The sequence below is a fragment of the Hydractinia symbiolongicarpus genome, chromosome 10 (assembly GCF_029227915.1).
Source record: "Hydractinia symbiolongicarpus strain clone_291-10 chromosome 10, HSymV2.1, whole genome shotgun sequence".
In the NCBI taxonomy this organism is placed as follows: domain Eukaryota; kingdom Metazoa; phylum Cnidaria; class Hydrozoa; order Anthoathecata; family Hydractiniidae; genus Hydractinia; species Hydractinia symbiolongicarpus.
The window spans coordinates 16319330-16339713 of record NC_079884.1 but is presented as its reverse complement, the minus strand read 5'-3'; the positions used below and the strand labels follow the sequence as shown (position 1 = coordinate 16339713).

Genomic DNA, 20384 nt, shown 5'->3' with positions numbered 1-20384 from the left:
GAATTTTGGTGTTTTTAATGCGCACTCGGAGAAGACATCGAAGAAGAAGCACAAGTGTAAAAACGATGAATTAACAAAGCTTGTTTCTTCAAGTAGATGAACTTTTAAAAATTAAGGAGAACGTTTTCTTAATTTTGAATTTAATTTCTATTATATGACGCCCAATTGTAAAAGTATCGTAGGTAACCTTTAAGCCATTACAATGCACTGAAAACTTTGAGGTCAAATAACCACGAGGTGGTGATTTTTCACCACATGGGTAACTAGGGACCACCTGGGACCAATTTGGGTAAGTTTCCCAAACCCGAATCCGTTTTGGAATAGGCGGGTTGATGACGTCATCAAAAAACCTTTAAACCGTAATACCTCTGCAGCCGTTTGTCAAAAATACAAAAATGTTTGTGTTTTGGCAGGTCTTTGCTGACTTCAGTAAAATTTTAAAACCTATATATATCTCATTAAACATTCATTAAAAGCACATGATCATTTCCTTTTTTTGATCAGCGCTTTAAGCTCTACACAATAGAGGCAACGTGAAAACAAGGTTCTTAATTTTTTTTTTTTGTGGATGGGTTGCTGACGTCATTAAAATTCAAATAACGCCAGGGTTGGAATTAGAAAAGTAAAGTCGGTTCGCAAAAACTTTGGCACTCTGTAACAAAGTAAACCACCATCAAGTTTTTAAAATGCGATCTAAAACAGCATTTCTATGGCGTTCTTTGTTCTTAAATTTTAAAAACGCAATCTAAAAAAGCATTTCTATCGCCGTTCTTTGTTCTCAAATTTTTAAAATGCGATCTAAAAAAGCTTTTTTATCGCCGTTCTTTGTTCTTAAGTTCTTAAAATGCGATCTAAAAAAGCTTTTCTATCACCATTTAAAAATATTCGGTTGGCAATTTTATCATTTTCTTCGCAAAGTGATTCGCAAAAATGGCATGAACTGCTAATTCGAACCCTGAACACTTCTTTTTCATTTTTATCCTGTCTTAATGGATTTTTTTATCCTGCCTCAGTGGATTTGTCCATGGACTTTATCAACTATAAACTACTTTAGCCTTTATATCTGCTTTTGTTGTGGGGCTTATTACGAGCCTTTTCCAGTTATATTTGCTCTTATTATGTTCTTAATAGTAAAAACATGTTGGTTGCTTGGAGCTTTAAAATTGTAAGAAAAGAAATGGTTGTTAGTTTGAGAGAGACGAGAGAGAGGGAGTAAATTTACATGCTGGGTTAATCTTGTTTTAATTGTCTTGGTTACTCAGTAAAAACACACTTATTAATCGAGAATATTGTATTATGGCACATTATGGTATACAACATCATACGCATGGAACGCAATTTGTAAATTTGGGGAATGGATCGGGATGCCGGGTAAGAAAATAAATGAGTAAGGCAGGACAGATAACGCATGCTGCTAGTAATCATAACAAGGTAATCACACCAAAATGCTTGCCCAAGGCAAAGAGGGTAATTTCCTAAGAGTATCCACGTTTTGGTTGCCCCTCACAAGTTTATGTCCTCATGGATCATAATATTGTGAACAGATTCCAAGGCATGACCCAGATCTCTTGTGTTACCACATAATAATAATATCAGGATTCATAAAAGGGTGTGCCTCACCGTAATGATAATAAGTGATAATAATAAAGTAATAATAAGATACACAAGCCTCACACACACATCTGTCCAAATGTTATATGGCTGACGTAGGAAGCCCGACATCCCCATCAGTAAAAGCGCAAGTGGAAATTGGATGAACCGTTGCTCCCACCGCTGGACAAAAACCTTCACAACTCTCGTAGCCAAATGGTTGTGTAAGGAAACCGTGCGGCTAGAGCAACAGTGCAGCCACAGTGATCAGTGATCGCATGACCACCCATCAACGACTGGGTGAGGTGAGCCAATCCAAAAGCTTGATCGTATGCTTGCAGTGCTGGACCAGTGCGTGAAAAGAAGTGCCAGTGGTCGGAGGCAAGCATATTCGGCAAGTGTCATCCGGTTTGGCAGCACATAAAAGAAAATAAACATAGTTAGTTCAAGTAAAGTTGGAGACATTACCACAGATGATAATGGGTGGGTGGGTGGGAGCTTCAAATCTGAGGAGCTTTAATCTTCAACAACCTCAGTTCTTTATGGCTAAAATTGGACTGACCCATGTGTCATGTATTTATTGACTTGTATTTTTAAGCGAAGCAAAACAGATGCATGTTGACCTGGGGCAACTGAGACAATGCTTTAAGCAGATATAATCCAACATGGCTACCTATTAACTGAATCAGAAGTGCCTTATTCTTAACCTTATTTGAGGCACAGTACTAGGTCAGAGCCAGAGTGGTATCTATCAATATATATATATATATATATATATATATATATATATATATATATATATATATATATATATATATATATATATATATATATATATATATATATATATATATATATATATATATATATATATATATATATATATATATATAAAAACCATGTGTATGACACATGGTTTTTTTTATATATATATATATATATATATATATATATATATATATATATATATATATATATATATATATATATATATATATATATATATATATATATATATATATATATATATATATATATATATATATATATATATATATATATATATATATATATATATATATATATAAAAACCATGTGTATGACACATGGTTTTTTTTAAGTTTTTTTAATTTTTATGAATTTCGATCCTCTGCAATTATATAAATACATGCTCAACATCATTTTACTTTGGCCGATGATGGAAGAAGGATCTCCTGAAACGTCGCCTACTAAACTATCATGTTCGGGAAATGATAAACTTTTCACAGTATATAATATGAATACTGAACAGACAAACCGAAATAATATCTTCAATAATAGTTCTTCCTTCTTCTATTATAAGAAAAATATAGGCCACATTTTATATAAGAACATAAAAGATAAGTTCAAAATCACAAATCGCAAAAGTTTATCTCGCCAAAACTTTCCAATTTCAGATGTCGCGAAAGTTTATCTCGCGAAAATTTTTCAATTTGTAGATTCGCGAAAGTTTATCCAAAAAATTTCGTGAGTTTTCGGACACACGAAAGTTTCTCCGAATAAAGTAGTTGAAAACGGCGCTCAGAAACTCTATTTAAAGGAGTTGCCAAAGTTATCATTAAATATCGGCGATTTAATGGCGCGCGTTAATGGCTGGATGGTTGGATACAATTTTTCAAATTTTTGAGTTATCAATCGCCGACCGACCGACTCTATTTTTGGTGCTCAAATGACTGTAACACCACATATTTGTGACGTCCACCTAGTAAGAAAAATTATGCTTGGTCTCCTGGCTAACAAAATTGAAGTGCTGTTTTGGGAAAAAAAATTTAAAAAGCACTGTTCGAAAAAAGAGTCGCCTGAGTTTGCTCTCACCAGCTAGATATAGATATGTGGCGTTTTGGCATACAAAAAAACTGAGAGATAGATAGTTAGCTATATAGCTAGCTGGCCGAGTTAGCTAAACAAAAATTATCGGTAAAATTCTTATGCTATTTTTGCGGACTGGTTGAACCAATCACAGCCCAGTATTCAGATTACGCAGCCATTATGAAATAGTGTACACATGTCGTAATCATAATGTTTTTGTGATGAAACCTTCTTACAAGACTGAATTTTTCAAGTCTTTTTTTTGTAGTTAAATCTTTAATGTAAAGGAAACGTGTGTATCATCTCAAAGTTGTTCCCTTTGCATTAACCCAAACGTTAGTTGATCAATGTGGTACTTCTAGCACTAATGACGAAACCTTTAAGTTAAAATCTTTTTCGTCAAAGGGATTTCTAAATCGAAACCTATTAAACCTAAACAAGTTTTATCTGCAGAACCTTGGTAGATTCATTCCCTTCAGGTTCTATTAATGGTATTGGAAAATATAATGTAGGCACTCACGACAAGCTCCACACCTCAGTGATCACGATTATACTTCCCATTGTAACTTGCAAGAGGACGTCTTAAGGTTTATTCATTGTAGTGAAGGCTCTCAGGTTTGTCTTTTTCAAAGGTCATTTTAAAAACCTTATGAGCTTCCTCTTGATATATATACAGAATTAGGCCAGTATTCAGATTACGCAGCCATTATAAGGTCAATGTTATGACGATGCTGGCAATGTATCTGTTAAAATTAATAGTTGTCATGCTAACATTTTAAAGCAAAACAGATTAGCTTTATACATATCCTTGTTGTCTGTTATTGCATGCACATTATTTCTGAAACATGAATAACCTCCAATCTGCAGAAAACCTTATTTTGGTGCTAGATATGAAGAAAGAAGAATGAACATTTTAATTATTGCTTTAATAACTTTCAATCTATAAAAAACATTATGATGGTGTTGTGTTGTCCTATTGCTGGTTTGATTACAACCTTGCTGATAAAGATTTTAATGTATTTTATGTTGTCATTTATTCCCCTTCTTTTTCGATCAATTGTTCAGAATACTTAACGTCTATCGCGTATGTCAGAGAGTCGGTTTTATGGCGTTTCAGTGCTTAAAGGGCGTAAAAAGGCGAGCCCCCCAACGCCGGACCTGTTGGGGGGGCTTACAACGCCCCCCAAACCCCCAGTTGGTTATTATCGCACCTTTGGTGTGATGTTGACCCTGCGGGTCAATGGTTATAATACATTTAAACTGATTTTGTAATTAATTAAATGACGTGCGTGTCAAAATGAAAACATAAGACGAAGTATAAACAACCTTGCTGAGAATAAAAGTTTAACAAAAGAAGCAAAAAAAAAAAATTTGTATGACATGGCGAACAGTATAAACAGTATAGAATAAAAGTAAAACGAAGAAGAAGAATTCTTGGATGTTGTTGAGAATTCATACCAAGGGAAAGTGTGCTAGTAGAGAATTAAAATCAATTCTGAATATCAATATGTCTTCAATGATTAAAAACTTAAAATGTGGACACTTTTCACGACAAACATTGATTTTTAGATGGACGCAAAACACAATGAGGTATGCTCACCTTGTTTGGCGCATACGATATTATTTTGCAGCAAGTTATTCTTAGGTGTAGACACTTAGCTTAAAGGAGCAGTCAAATAAAAATTAGAAATTAAAAATTTCATTTTCAATGCTGAATTTCACCTGCGTTTGTTTATACCATTCTCTCCTCCAGAGCTCTTGAGATACACCTAAGAGTAGCTCTGGACCGGTCTGGTCATGTCAATCTACTCAAGACCGGGGACTGTTATTCGTATTTTTTGACATAATCTGTACCTTCACTCATTGTCAAATTCCTAAAGAAAATAATTTTGTGTCTTTATTATCAATTCCTTACAGCTGTGCAAAGAATTAAACGTTTTTTACAAGGTGCTCTGGGTACCAGTTTTTTTTCCCAAACTCAGTTACTTACATTGTCGCACTTAGTAGGAAAGCTTTATAATAATATTTTTTCATCCGTTTTCTATATGTAAACACATAAAATTAATCATACACGCAACTTTAATGTTTACATATTCCATTTTTGTCCATATATGAGTTTCTTCTTTGTTTGAGCGTATATTAAATAAACACGACACTTTGAAAAAAACGATGTCACTCATTGCGGACAGACACTTGAGCAAACAACTCTTACGTGAACGCTTTGGTTGCTAAATTTTAATATTGAATTCGAAATGTCTTCCTTCCTTTCTGGTGGCGGTATGTGCGGACGATGCGGAAAGAAAGTATACCACGCGGAAGAAAAAGTTGGCGCTCTGCGTTCGTGGCACAAAATTGGCTGTTATACTTGTAAAGACTGTAATGTTACACTGTCCTCGACAACGGTGGCGGAAGCGATGGAAGGTATTGTTTTTTACTGTACTGCTCCTTTTCTGATTTCGCATCTTTTGTATGCTTTCTTATTGTGAACAAAGACCATTTAAAACTACAAGATGCAGTCGTATTAATAAGAAAATATTGTAGTATTATGTTCGTTAATGAATCTTTATAACTATCTGATTTTTTCTTCTTCTGCATCGATAGAGAACGAAATTTATTGCAAATCATGCTATGGAAGGAAATATGGTCCCAAAGGTTATGGTTATGGAGCAGGTGCAGGAACTTTAAGTATGGATGCAGCTGAAGGCAAATGGGCAGAAACTACTGGTCCGTTGACTGCTGCAGGCATGTCCTATATGGGAGGGAATCGTTGTCCAAGATGCGGGGGATCCGTTTATCATGCAGAAGAAGTATTAGGAGCAGGAATGGTAGGTTTCATGAAATACAATGATCGTGTTATTTAATTTGTTGGAAAGAGCCATTTGTAGTCACATTATTCAGAAAAACGAAGTGCAAGAGTCAATTAGTATCTTGCTTGACGTTAACAAAACCATTAAATTTGAGGATTATAAATATTTGAACAATTGCTCGTTATTTCTTAGTCGTGGCATAGAGGTTGTTTTAACTGTCACACATGTAATAAGAAATTAGACTCAACAACATGTCAAGAAAATAGCGGAGAGATATATTGCGCCGGTAAGTGACATTTTTTAATAAAAAATAAAAGAGTGCATACTGCGCAAAACATTGCATTGTTTATAACTAGCACAGTTAATATTTATGTATAACAAGGTTAATTTGTGTAAATAAAAAGCACAAGTGAGGAGTGGAAATATTTATTTATTCATTCGAAATTCTCTCTCTCTATACGTTGAGTAAATTTAGATTTTTTTTGCGAATCTGACATAATGAAGCTTTCACGACATGAAATATCTGAAGAAAAGTTCAAGGGCATGAAAGTCTTTTCTTCCATGATTTATTTTTGCAAATTGAGTCCAAAATTTTTGCAGGATTTATTTTTGCAAATGTTTGCTTAACTTAAGTACCGTAAGATATAAATCCTTTCACGATAGCCAAAAGCTTTTGATAATCTATATAACAGACGGAATCGATTTTATTTTTCAGCTTGTTATGGCAAGAGCTTTGGACCGAAGGGGTATGGGTTTGGTGGTGGTGCAGGTGCGTTGACAAATACAGGCTCATAAAAAATAGTTGTTAAGACAATGTTTAAATTTCTCATGTATAATGTAAAATAATATCAAGCCCTGCCTTATAATACAGATTTGGTGTTTCGCTACACGGAACTTTGATGTGTTATTCTTCAGAGAGTTCTTACCCAGTCCTTATTACTAAGGTCGCTATTCTTAAAGGGATAAGTCGTTAAACATACCATAATAGGAGAACTCATGATATAAACTTATTGTTAAAACAACTCGTCGTAACGGTTAACAGGTCAGCTTTTTAACAAAGCCACACTTTATTATTTTGAACTCATTTAAAATTGTTTGTACTATAAAAACACGTTCACCTATTGAATAAATATTTAAGTTATTTCAACACAGTTGTTTTTATATTTGTGAAAATGTCAATTTTTGAACGTTTTGACATTAGTCACAAAAGATCTCCAAAGAAGAAACATTACACAACAGTTTTATGTAAATCATAATTTTCAGTTAAAAATTAAATTGTCAGGTCATTTTTTAAACTTCATTACTTAGCAGCTGATTTTACTTTCAGAGCTGTCTGGGCTTCTATTCTTCTGTTCTGTTCTATTTCTATATCAGCTTTTATTTGGTAGCTTTGAAAGTTGAGGCGAGTCAACTTTTATATGGTATAGCTTTGGAAGTTGAGGCGAGTCAACTTCAAAGTGTTTTTGAACGTTTTAACCCTATTCGGTCCGGGGGGGGGGGGGGGGGGGAGGCGGATTCCGCCCCCCTGACGGTTTATTTTTAATAACTCCTGATTGCTTTCTTATATGGCAATGATACTTACTGAGTTTCAACATTTATCTATTAGACACCTGCATGCTAAATTTTTAGGTCCCATACCTTTCAGAGGCTTTGATATTGGCCATTACTCGAAACTACCCCTAAAATCTCTATGAAATCCTTATAATGGGGAAAATATAATAACTCCTGTTAGGATTATCCTTAGAACTTGAAATTGCAACACAACTTTGTTTCATCAAGAAGAATCATTTTGAATAATTTTGACACGTGACTATTCCGATTTCCCGATTTTGTCGGATTTTACCCGAAAATCGAAAAAAACGGATTTTCGGGCAATTTTGGCAATTTTTTATTCGATCCATGTAAAAACCGGAAGATATGTTAAAAAAAATTTATTTAGCTTTCAGAAACTTCAAACAGAATGTAAAAATTCGCTCTAGAACAAAAGTAATTATATTTTAAGCAGATAGTGGCATTTTTAACAATTTTCAAGCCTCTGATGACGTCACAGAAAATGTGCTGACGCAAGCAAAAAATTTTTGCCACTATTTTGTTCCTTTTATGACGTACTATATTCAATTTGAACAATCCTATGAAAAGTTATTATGGGGGGGGGCGGAATCCGCCCCCCCCCCCCCCCCCCCCCCCGGTCATAGTATGTTTGAAAAACCCCGGACCGAATAGGGTTAACAACCAATAAAAAATGCGTTAATCACGCACTCTAATATGTCTTTATTATGAAACCATCAAAACATCAGAGCCGCCAAAGTCGTGGAGATGCGTAGAAAGGGACCATTTTTGAGTCGACAGCGATTACTCTAGTTTGACAATTCTGTTCACTTCTTCCCAGCAATGGGTGATCAAGAATAAATAACAACTCAATATGGTGATAATAGGTATTTTCGCCTCGTTGGCTTGGCAAAGCACATATACAATACAATTTTCGCCTCGTTGACTTTGCTAAGCACATATACAATACAATACAATACACTTCTAGCCCAATATGTAACATTTCTGATGAACTTCGCAACTATGATGAATGGCATGATGATCAGCAACTGGATGAAAAAAACTTCTTCAGCCCATGGACCCAAACGTAGGAGCTTTATAGCCTTTTTTGGGGAGAAGAAAAACCGTGAAGATGAACATTTGTTATGCCGTGGATGTTACAATATATATATCTTTGTAGTCTGTTGTTCACGATTTTCGTCATAAACTCGAAGTTTGGTGGTACATGAAAAAATAAAAAATATGAAGAACATTAAACACTGTTAGAAAAAGTTTGCGACGCCAAGGCCAACTGACGATCGAGGAAGAACCCTTGCGATAATTGCCTGAAATACTAACTCACTGCGCATGTACAGTCAGACCTGCAAAGTATTGCCGTACAGAATCTGAAAAGAAACTTAGTTTCTAGCAATTTGCGATAGTGGAAACCACGCGTTTAGGTTCTTGTGTCTAGTATCGTAAAGAGTTTTTTACTCCTGTGGGACGATATTCAAATTTTTCTCGATTATTGATTAAAGGGGCTACAAAGCAAACCGTTCATTTTGTAATATAATGACCTAAATCATCCTATATGTCATATTGGGCACCCAAATATAACTGAAAACGATAGAAAAGTACCTTTATTCTATATAAGTACTTACTATGCTTTTAAATCAAGTTTTATTTATACGGATGGACGGACGGACAGACGTATACGGGTATTATAATATAGATTAAATCGTTCTTTGTGCTAAGCTTGCATGAAATGATAATAGCCGGAATATGTACGAAGGGCGATAATTTGTAGACCGAAAATCTACGACAGGCAAAGCCGTGATTTTTCTATGTGCCACAAAAAATTCACGAAAAATGAAAAAATGCGCCAAAATACTAAGTTTTCACAACGATGGACGCGAGTGGTCACGATTTTCACCAATCTTATTTTTTCTTTTTCTTTATTTTTTACTTTTCCTTTTTTTCAACTTTTCTGGATTTTTTTAAACTTTGTGAATTTTTTTATTATTTTTCCTTTTTTCATTTTGTATGCAACTCTTCTGAATTTTTTTAAAATATTTATTTCTTTTTTGAAAAAGTTTTTTCAAAATATATATTTTTAACTCGGCTATTTTATTTTATTTTGACGCACATGCACATGCGACGATAAAATATAGTGAGAGAACATTAGAAATCGAGCAACATGGATGAACATATGTTTAAGTATTTTAACGATGGATTCACTTACTTGGAAATCTTAGAATTGCTAGAGCATCGCCATGGCTATCAATTAAGTTTGTAAACAATAAAAACAAGTTTACGTCAAAAAGGCTGTAAAAAACGAGCACTCGGAACAGTCAGATTACCAAGAAACGTAGTATTCGAAGCTGTACAAGAAGAACTTCAAGGCAGTGGTTCGTTAATGGGTTATCGCCATGTACATCGTGCTTTAATATCAATATCGAGGTATACTATGCGGATGTGAAGATATCAGAAAGATGATGAAAGAAATTGGCCCGAAGGAGTTGATCTAAGAAAAAGGCCGCAGAATACGGAGACGCAAATATGTTACCCCGGGGCCAAACTTTGTTTGGCACATTGACGGCCATGACAAACTTAAACCGTATGGTTTTTGTATTCATGGTTGTATCGATGGGTTTTCAAGAAAGCTTCTTTAGTTGGAAGTAGGACCTTCAAACAAAATGCCCGATATCATTGCGAAGTATTAGTTACAAACGGAACAAAAAATAGAAGGTGTCCCTTCTCATATGAAAGCCGATGATGGAACTGAACACTCGATTATAGAGCCAATACACATTTATCTAACAAGTGTAGACAGAAATCAGTCAGTCATTGATTCATTCAGTATCGTAACATCCCCCAAAAAACAAATAAATCGAAGCCTATTGGTCAATCCTACAACGAGATAGAATCGGATGGCGGCGACGATTTTTTGTGGAATTAACTGATTTGGATTTATTTGCGAATGACCCAGTTATACTGGACTGTATCAGGTTTTGTTTCATCGGGAATAATAAGGAAAGATCTCACTTCCATTCTCAATGACTGGAACAAACACATAATTTCAAGCAGTCATTACGGTGGCCCTAGGGGAAGACCCGATAGCATGTCTTATTTGCCACATTTGTTTGATGCAGAAAACTATCTGATGATCTGCTATTTCTGATCTTATCGTATGCCTCAGCATATTATCCATAACAAGACGTATGATATACGTAAACAACCTCGCGAATAAAGTTTACAAAAAGCTGTCTATTAAATTGTGATTTCTGTTACGAAGTTAGACACGACATATTTTGCTATTCAGATGGGCAATAACATTTCTTGTGGACTACGCAGTTATTTTTCGAAATTGATTTGTGAGATCTTCTTGAACGGAAAATTCCTCGAAATTTCAATTTTCGTTGGGTCAGTCTGGGGTAAACTGACTGACAGAAAGAAGAAAGCGAAAACGAGAAATTCTTTTCGCTACAAAAAGAATTTCGTTCTCGTAATTATTTATATATGGTGGAGCGTCTTCGTTTTTCTCTTACGTATTGTTGTGGAAATTTTATTTTTCGCAGACTACTTTCCAGGCATTTGGGGAGACCTTAATTCTGCCTATATTCACTTTTGAAAACTTTGGTGGAAACACCTTTACTTTACCAGTTAGTTAAATAAAGCTTGTGAACACTAATCTTATCTTTTTAAAAAATAAACAATATGCAGGCGCTGCATAAACTATCTCGCTATTGAAAATGCACAACTATGAAACATCCACAATGCAACCCAATTTTACAATTTCTGCTAACAAAAAATACAGCCTATCATTCATGGTTAAAAGTCGCGCGATTGAAACGTATATGAGCTTAAACTCCATTTAGGTGACAAAAATCAAAATTTTGATGTCACTATCATATTCAGCATACTTTTTTGTTAACTGTGCCAAATTTTGCCGAAAATAAAGTATTTTAATTTTCGAACCAATTTTGGCCTAAAATGACATTTAGGTGACAAAAAATCAAAATTTTAATGTCACCATGTTCGGCATACTTTTTTTGTTAACTTTGCCAAGTTTTGTCTAAAATAGTTTTAATTTTTGGACCAATTTGGCCTAAAATGACGTTAAGTGACAAAAATCAAAATTATGGTGGTAAGTTTTGTCGAAAACAAATACCAAATTTGGCCTGAAACGTCATTTAGATGACTTCCAAGTACTTAGAGAGTTTAGGTACGAAATTTAAATCTGTGACGTTGCAATTGATTATTTCGGAGATAGTTAGTTACGAGTTAGTAAAAAGAAAAAAAAAGTAAAAATAGTTACCAAGATGAGATTCGAACACACGACTACTCCCGTGTCGGTGCTCAGAGAGGCAAAAATTTCCATTCTTGTAGGACACATTTGCGTTTTAATACAAGCTCACGAGCTTGTAACAACGCACATAACACGAAAATTGGTTGTGGCTGTCAAAAAAAATAGATCAAAGTAACAACAAAGACTACCCTCCAAACACTGCTAGAAAATCTATTTTACTAAATAAATATGTTCTTCAACACAGTATAATAGCTACAATCAAAGACAAAAAACACAACGCTTTAAGAGGAAGGCACACTTGTCGTTCTCAAATAAGCCATAATTAACTTGCCCTGGCACAAGACGATGTATAATACGGTACAGAATTTTAAAAAAGCAGAAAAGTTTGAAAAAACAGAAAAGTTTGGAAAAAAAAACAGAAAAGTTTGGGAAAAACGGAAAAGTTTAAAAATACCGGAAAAGTTTGGAAAAAACGGGAAAAAGTTTGGAAAAAACAGAAAAGTTTGGAAAATGCAGGAAAGTTATGAAAAAACGGAAAAGTTTTAAAAAAAGAACAAAAAAGTTAAAAAAAAAAAAATAGAAAATTTTTTAAAAAACAGAAAAATTATGAAAAGAGAAGATAAATTTAAAAAAATAATGAGAGAAAGTGTGACCCCTCAGAGCCATCGTATTTCACAGTGTCAATATTCACGTAGCTTCATTAAAAAGTCATATCATGGATGTATGGATTTTCGTACATCCATGGTCATATAAAGAGTATCGGTTTAGAAAATCGTTCTGCCGCATTTTGGATGTCGTCTGTGAAGTTTAAAAACAAGGAACTGATTTTCAAGTCAATGATTTGTCGAATGGCATAATTGGTTTTATTTTGGAAATATATCATCAAGATTAAGCCTTTTTGGCACAGTCTGGCCATGAGATCACCCCAGCAGAGGTGAAGAGTTTTCTTCAATTTTAGATCTTCTGTCAACGGGGGTATAATTACACAAATAATTAACTGTATTTTATGAGGTGAATAACATGCAAATTTATGTAAATTACTTAGGTTTGGAAATGGGAATACCCCCTTGTCAAAGCCTTGAGATATTACGAAATAAGTATTATGACAATTATTTTAAAGACCTAGGATATTTGTTGCTATGTATTTTATGGATTTAATGAATTGAATAATATTACATAAATAATTTGGTCCTGAGATCTAAATCCCTAAAATTGTGACAGCTGAACGATTTTTTAGGTATAACAGGCAGACAAAGTAAATTGGGCCTCGCAACTAGATGATTTTGGATTTCCGGCCTGAAAGCATTTTTGTTATAGGTCTTAAACCTGATCAACAGAAGGTACAAAAATACCAAAATTCAAAAAGCAGGCGAAGCTAATGAAAGAGAAAAGAAACGGCATTATAATATCCAACGGACTTTGGACATAGAGCACGCTCTTTCACGCCGATCCTAATCTAATAAGGAGTCAAAAGAGAAGCTAAAAACTGTTTACAAAAGGCTAAGCAAGTCACTAACTGGCAAGGGAAACGAACAATTATTTGTTAGGACAAACATGGGTTATACTTTTTTATAAACAATTGTTTAACTACTCGGGAAAAAACGACAAAAAATTATTTAGTCATTGTTTATCTGGGTGAGATAATGCAGGGCGAATTGTTTATTTCCAAAATACCAAGTTTACCTGTAATGTTTGTTTTCTTTGGTTCGAACGAGGCCGAATAAAGAAAAGTCGGGAAATTCAGTTTCGATTTCGTGTTTACAAATATATCTGCCATCTTGAATATTCTTGTTAAACGCATGCGCGCAAATACAATCACAAACTTTTAAGCAAGAGGGTATCTGTGAGCTACGAACTGAGTTCAGCTCTTTTTCTTCGCTGTAATTTGATAAAACTGTAGTCGCGTTTCGTGATCATGGGCGCCAAATTTGGAAACTTAATTAAGTATAAAAATGTAATATCGTACTCGTTGTCGCCATTTGAACAGAGAGCGTTTGCTGGATTTTTTTCTAAAGGAGTTGCTAACTTGTACAGACGTTTTATGAGTCAGGTATTTTATGTCGCACCTGCTTTCATCACACTTGGATTAGTTATTAATGCAGCAGAGAATCATCATCACCATCTTTCAAGAAAAAATCCAAAAGACTTTGAAAATGATGTATAAAAGGACACAGTGCTAAATATTATAAAATTTTGTATTGAAATATGTTTGCTTTATTGTTTATGTTCAGCTGAAGGTTTTTTTTTCATTGTATTGTTGTACCAAATGTCAATTCGCACACTTAAGCTCTATTATTTTGGAAGTGCAAATATCATATTCTCTAACATCCGAAAAGTCCTGCTATTCTTGCAGACATATTGCTCTCCTTCCGCACTTTTCTTTAGTGTACAACAAGGACTTTTTACGGTCAAACCTTAAAAATCTTAAACAAAACTTAAAACCAAAAACACATTGAAATGTAACTAAATTGCAAAGATTACCAGTATCTGAAACATAATAAAGTTTGAAAATATAAAAAAAAGAATTCCTAAAAAATTCAGTCTTGAATTTATGAAGGTTTTACCACAAAAACGTCATGCGTACACCATTTCATAATGGGTGCTTAGTCTGAATATTAGTTGAACTGGTATCATGATGCGTTCCAGTCTGCAAGAATAGCTAGATGAGTTGCTGATCTTTACAAGTTTCCATAATGCCACCATCATCATCATTCTCGGCTTAACGTCTGTTTTCCATGCTAGCATGGGTTGGACAGGGTATATTAATGACCCTCTTCCAATCAACAAAATAGTATGTTTACATCCCAAACTGTTTGGTTGGCCGATCAGCAAAGATAAACTTGTTTCCAGGACCAAAAACAATCTAGCACCACTTTATCATAAGTGTTTAGAAGGGACAAGTTTGAGCACCACAGAAAGTTGATTGACAGAAAGAAAACAAAAAAAAGCAATCTAAGGCTGTAATTGGAGTTTGTTCAGAGCTTCGATTATACTTGTTGATTAGATTATAGCTATACTTTTTATTTTTTTTTATTTATTTTTTTTTCAACTTGGATATTTTTTACCGTGAATATGGGTCTGTAGGAGCACATGAACATAACATTTTAATGACAGCTTAATAGCCACAGTTAGCTAGGGCTAGAAGGTAATTTAAGTGTACCTTTTTTAAAAGCTTACCTCCTATGAGAAAAAAGTTGATTTCATATGGAAGTTGTCTACGAATTTTTTTATTTTTTTAAAAAATCTTTTTTGAATTGAAAGATATAAGTCTTGAAGTTTAGCCAATTTTGCAGAATTATGAAATCATCTTTATTTTATTTATTTATTTTATTCGAAGAATTTTTACAAGGATGGCCATTTCAGACATATATAGTTTGTTATCAACATTGGTCCTTGAAATAGATTAGATGCTCAGAAACAATTGATGTTGTAAATAATAATCAGGGTAACTAAGTATTAATATGCATGTAAATATGAACAAAATATGAAACTTGATAGAAGAAAACATATTTACATCACCCACCACATATCTAAACTCTTAAAACAGCATCTCATTTTTTCTAATCCATGATGTCATGAAAATTTTAAGCCAAAATTCTTGAGAACTGATCGACATTTTTTTTTAAAAAAAAAAAGATTCATAGACAAAATTTTAATATGAAGCCAACTTGTTTATTGGCAGGAGGGAAGCTTTAAACCCAGAGTTAGTCCATAACCTTACAGGGCACTGACAGATTAAACTATATGACCAACACCCCGTGGTTAGTTTTAGACGATTTACTATCGCAGCGTCTTAAAAAGCGTATCGCATAGGGGTTTTGTTTCATTTAAAATGTGTTGTTTCGGCATAGATTGGCTATCGGATAGCTATCACTCCGTGCCGATCGTGAAAGTGACATAACATGTATCGGTTTTTTAAAATGAAAACAGGTGAATAAACGTTTCGGCATGCTTGAACATAACAAAAGTAATGAAAAATTGTTCAGTTTTGTTTTTGCTCAAAATATAGCGTTAAGTAAAGTTAATTGAGTAAGGAAATTGTTAAAATGTTTGGATTTCAACATGTAATATGTTCATCTCGGTGATTTCATTTTTAACTGAAAGACACAAAGATGAAGATGTTGATTACTGATTCAAATAAAAGAACAAACAAGAAGAAAAAAGAACGAAAACCTCCAAGATACTGGGCAAGACCAGTTAGAAGCAATATATACTTCACAAAAAGATATCAAACAGAAAAATCATCGGGACTCTCCCACTGATTTACTTTTCATCTAGTGCTCAAACACGTGTTTTTTGACAATAGTATCCATGGTGGAGAACATTGACAAAACTCGTCATCATAGTGCTCATACTAATAAAAGACGTCTAATGAAAGCAGCACTTACCGTATTAAAACGAATTAATAGAAACTGTTTCCATTAAACAAAAATATGGCATTATTTTTTGAGAGGCGACGCTTCGCTAAATCGTCTAAAAGAAAAGATTGCGGAATTAAAGATTGCGAATTTATGGTCGAAAAAATCGTAAATTGCGGAACTAAAGATTGCGAATTAGCGATACAATCATCAAATTGCGGAATTAAAGATTGCAAATCTGATATTGTGTCAAGAAATTGCGGAATTCAAAATTGCGAATTAAAACAATGATTCATGAATTTTTTCACGAGATCGTTTGATAATTTTTTTTCATCTTGGTCATTAAGAAATTTCTTTTGGTGCAAATAATTTGGGTTTCCCTTGTAAATCATATAGCAAAACAACAACAATAATTTTAGCGAATAAGTCATTTTCAGTAATTTTGCGAAGATTTGTTTTTTTGTAAACTATTATATTGCATTGCAAGAATTATTTTGTCTGTCCTGGTAGTTAAATTCCTTGTATACATGGTTAACCTGAAAATCAGAGAATTTTAAAATTAGTCAATTGGGGATTTTAGGAGAAAACTAGGAAAAAATCGTGGAAAAGTGAAACAAATCTTTTCATTCTTAGTTGTGGTGCAGCTTTTGTGCACAACAATCAGAGAATTATCATCATAGGATTTGTGTCTTAACTTTGACTTAATCGAAAACTACATTATTGAATACATACATTATTCGAATACAAACCCGTGAAATTTTAGCGTCTGGCTACCTATAATGTATATCCACTACAAACAAGCTGTGTTGCATACTTTGTAACAAAAAAGTACGGTCACGGTGTGCGAAAGAACAACTCCAATCATAAGGGGTTTACAATTGGCTCGTTTGCTGCTCGTGCCATTCCGGCTAATGCCTGCATGAATAGGGTTAATAACTTCAGTTGCACATTCGTAATTCAAATTTAACCACTCCCCCCTAGAGTTAAAAACACTAGTTGAAATTTTCCTCTTCAGCTATCGTTTTTTTCAGTCTCCTTTTAAGTTGGAGATAAATGCTTACAACGGCGACCAGGTCGGAAATTCGCAGCAGGCTACACACAGACGGGGACGGGCCATGGTAAATATTACCTGCACGTGTATCTTTAGTACGTGGTGGGTCCGTCCGTGACTCACAATTCTTGGATCGATCGGTCCGAACATTTTGCCGACGAGCAACGTGATGATGTCAAAATTACTTTGATGTTTGACGATTCATGCCAACCTCGTTCCCAGGGCAATTTTTCGCTTTTTTGATATCCCAGACGGCGCGAAGAAATGACCCTGGGCCAGGTTGGTTAAAATCAGCACGATTCGTGCTGATTTTTAATTTATGCAAAATTTGGTCATTTTGTTAAGAATTGCATGCGGACCGCCGAGAACACCGTATTGTTATAATTTATGCAAAACAATCTTGGATCGAAATCAAGGATAGAGTTTTATTTTTAATCAGAAAGAAGTTAGCTAAAGTGTTTTGAGTTTTTGCTTCAAGAAAACATGATTGCAGTGTTGCCTTCGCTTTTTTTTGGCTACGAACAAATTTTAAATATATATATATTTATTTTAAAGTTTTCAGCCATCTATGCTAGCTAGCTAGGAAAGGTCCAAGACGTACTTTTGTAGCTACAGACGTTGTGCAAACCAAGGTAGCTAGCTATACACTCTTTATTTCATATTATAGTTAAAAGTTAAAGTATTTTTAGCTAGCTATAGCTAGCTACCAAGCCACAGAATTCTCAGAGGGTTTTGTGATTAGAATTACTCAAGATGCCTTTTATCATTTTATTATTGAAATTATTTACCCAAGATAGCCTCTTCAGTTCCTGTTGGTACTGCTATCAACAAAGGTCCTGCGAAGGAAGTCCTAGCAGATTGAAAGCCATTTGAGCTACAAAAATCACTCAACTAGACAACCGCCTAACAAGTGTTAACTCAATATCTTTCTTTTTTATCCTTCTTTTTTATCATATTGCAGTTTCGGTTTTCACGAAACGGGTCCCTGGAAACTCATTGACAACTAAATGGCCACTATGGTCAAACCAATTGACTTTATTCAATAAATTTATGTTTGTTGCTTTACTAAGAGATTAAAGTCATAAAACATAGGATGTTGCATTTCATGCAGTCAGAGAAAATGTTATTTAATCTGTAAAATCGATTGTTATTTAATCTGTAACCGATTTAATTAAGCGTATATATAACTATTTAGTTACTTAAATGTTCTGAAATTCCTAATCCAGTTTCTTATCTTTTTCAACCAAATCAACAGCATATGATTTTATTTTTTTGTTTATGTGTTCTGCACCGAAAGAATATTAGCTAGAGTGTAAAAGAAGGTCTGTTCGGGAGAAATAGGATTAGTTATGTATACCTGTATATACCTTGTGTTGTATTTAAGCTAGCTAGATAGCTGCTAAGCATGTCTTCAAGGAAACCTTCATTGTGTTTTTTACTACACCCTGTGCACAAAAGCTAGCATAGCTAGCGTTAGAGTCTAGTAGCTATACCTCCTCCTGACTGTAAATAACTGATCATCTGACCAAGATTCATGAAGTAAACAGCTGCACAAACAAAGTTAGTTACACTCCTGCCTCAAAACCAGTGCAAAAAATTATTTTTGCTTTCACACATTAATAAAACATGTAATGCTCCTTTGAAACATAGCCTTCATGTGTTTACATCAGTGTTGACATTTACGATAAACCTCGTTGGCACATAATTAAAGAATGTAGATTAGTATACCAAGTTTGTTGCCTAGCTTGGCAGAAACAGTTGGTGTTCGTGTATCGTGCAACTGAGGGATCCCTCAATTGAGGCATCTTAAATTCGGAAAATACGGATGCCTCAATTGAGGGATCCCTCAATCTCATGATTTCCCTGACTGTCCTCAACTGCACTGCAAAAAAAACAGAAGCTTACCTTAACAGCCTCTGAGTACAACTAAAAGCTATTTAATTCTGTTTACACGTTAAGCTATACTAACAATGCCAAATATTTTATTTTTCACAAAAATAAATTCAGCCCAGAAGAACAAACATTCCAGCGTCCCTTTCGCACATAAACTTAGCCGCCATTATTGTTTTTTTGTTAGTATTCAATTTTTTACGCATAAATTAATTTATCTTCATAATTAACGGAAACTTGAGAAACCAATCAGATCTCAGAACTGACCAGTGTGGCCCAGGGTCATTTCTTCTCGCCGTCCGAGATTGCCAAAAAGAGAAAAATGGGCCTGGGGACGAGGTTGGATTCATGCAGGAGCTCTCATTCAAGATGGCAATCGGCACACTTTTGATTTTATTTATACTTTGTGTAATCGGGGTTTCCGATTAGGATGAACTTTCTCAATTTCTCAGAAGCGAATGATAACACAGATGAACCATTATAAACATTACATCTGCAGTATTTCGTGTATTTGTCACACAGAGCTACACTTAAAGTTGTATCTATGTATCTTAAATTATAAATAGTAACTCGAGTTTAGTCGGTAGCGTGAGGACTACAGGTTTCAACGTACTTTATAGATCCCATATACATCCTTTTTATTTTTGTAACATGAATTTGCCTTTTGTTATTAGTAGAAAGAAAAAAAATTAAGTCTGAATTCTGCAAACTCGTATCATACGCAATATGTCAAAAAACATTTTTGTGCATGAATAAAAACACAACGTTTTTTCTGTTACACGCACACGAAAATAAAGGAAATTTGAAAATCAACTTCGATAAAAAGTTGAAGTCATTTATTTTTATCTCTTATATTGCTTCGTGGTATATATGCACAGAAGAAGAAAGAAATAGCCTTCAAAAAAGTTGATCTGCGCTAACTGATCTCCCAATCTTTACCGGTATTTAAGAAATCAATCTTAACAGAGCGTAACGTAAAACAATGCTTTGCAGCTCATTTGCTG

The 20384-nt window shown here is 34.2% G+C and overlaps 1 protein-coding gene across 1 annotated transcript; it reads left to right on the top strand.

The window, feature by feature from the left end:
• The first annotated feature begins 5589 nt into the window (after window positions 1-5589).
• Window positions 5590-7139, top strand: LOC130613127 (cysteine and glycine-rich protein 1-like). The gene is made up of 4 exons (XM_057434454.1): window positions 5590-5859; window positions 6040-6263; window positions 6438-6531; window positions 6961-7139. The coding sequence occupies exons 1-4, from the start codon at window positions 5691-5693 to the stop codon at window positions 7038-7040; spliced, it is 567 nt and encodes a 188-aa protein (XP_057290437.1). The 5' UTR covers window positions 5590-5690; the 3' UTR covers window positions 7041-7139.
• The last annotated feature ends 13245 nt before the right edge of the window (window positions 7140-20384 follow it).

What these genes read in the sequence shown, in the direction of transcription:
- LOC130613127 (XM_057434454.1), top strand. Translation starts at nt 5,691, where the DNA reads ATGTCTTCCTTCCTTTCTGGTGGCGGTATGTGCGGACGATGCGGAAAG. An exon ending in GGTGGCGGAAGCGATGGAAG is followed by an intron (nt 5,860 to 6,039) that starts GTATTGTTTTTT and finishes CTGCATCGATAG; the next exon opens with AGAACGAAATTTATTGCAAA. An exon ending in AAGTATTAGGAGCAGGAATG is followed by an intron (nt 6,264 to 6,437) that starts GTAGGTTTCATG and finishes GTTATTTCTTAG; the next exon opens with TCGTGGCATAGAGGTTGTTT.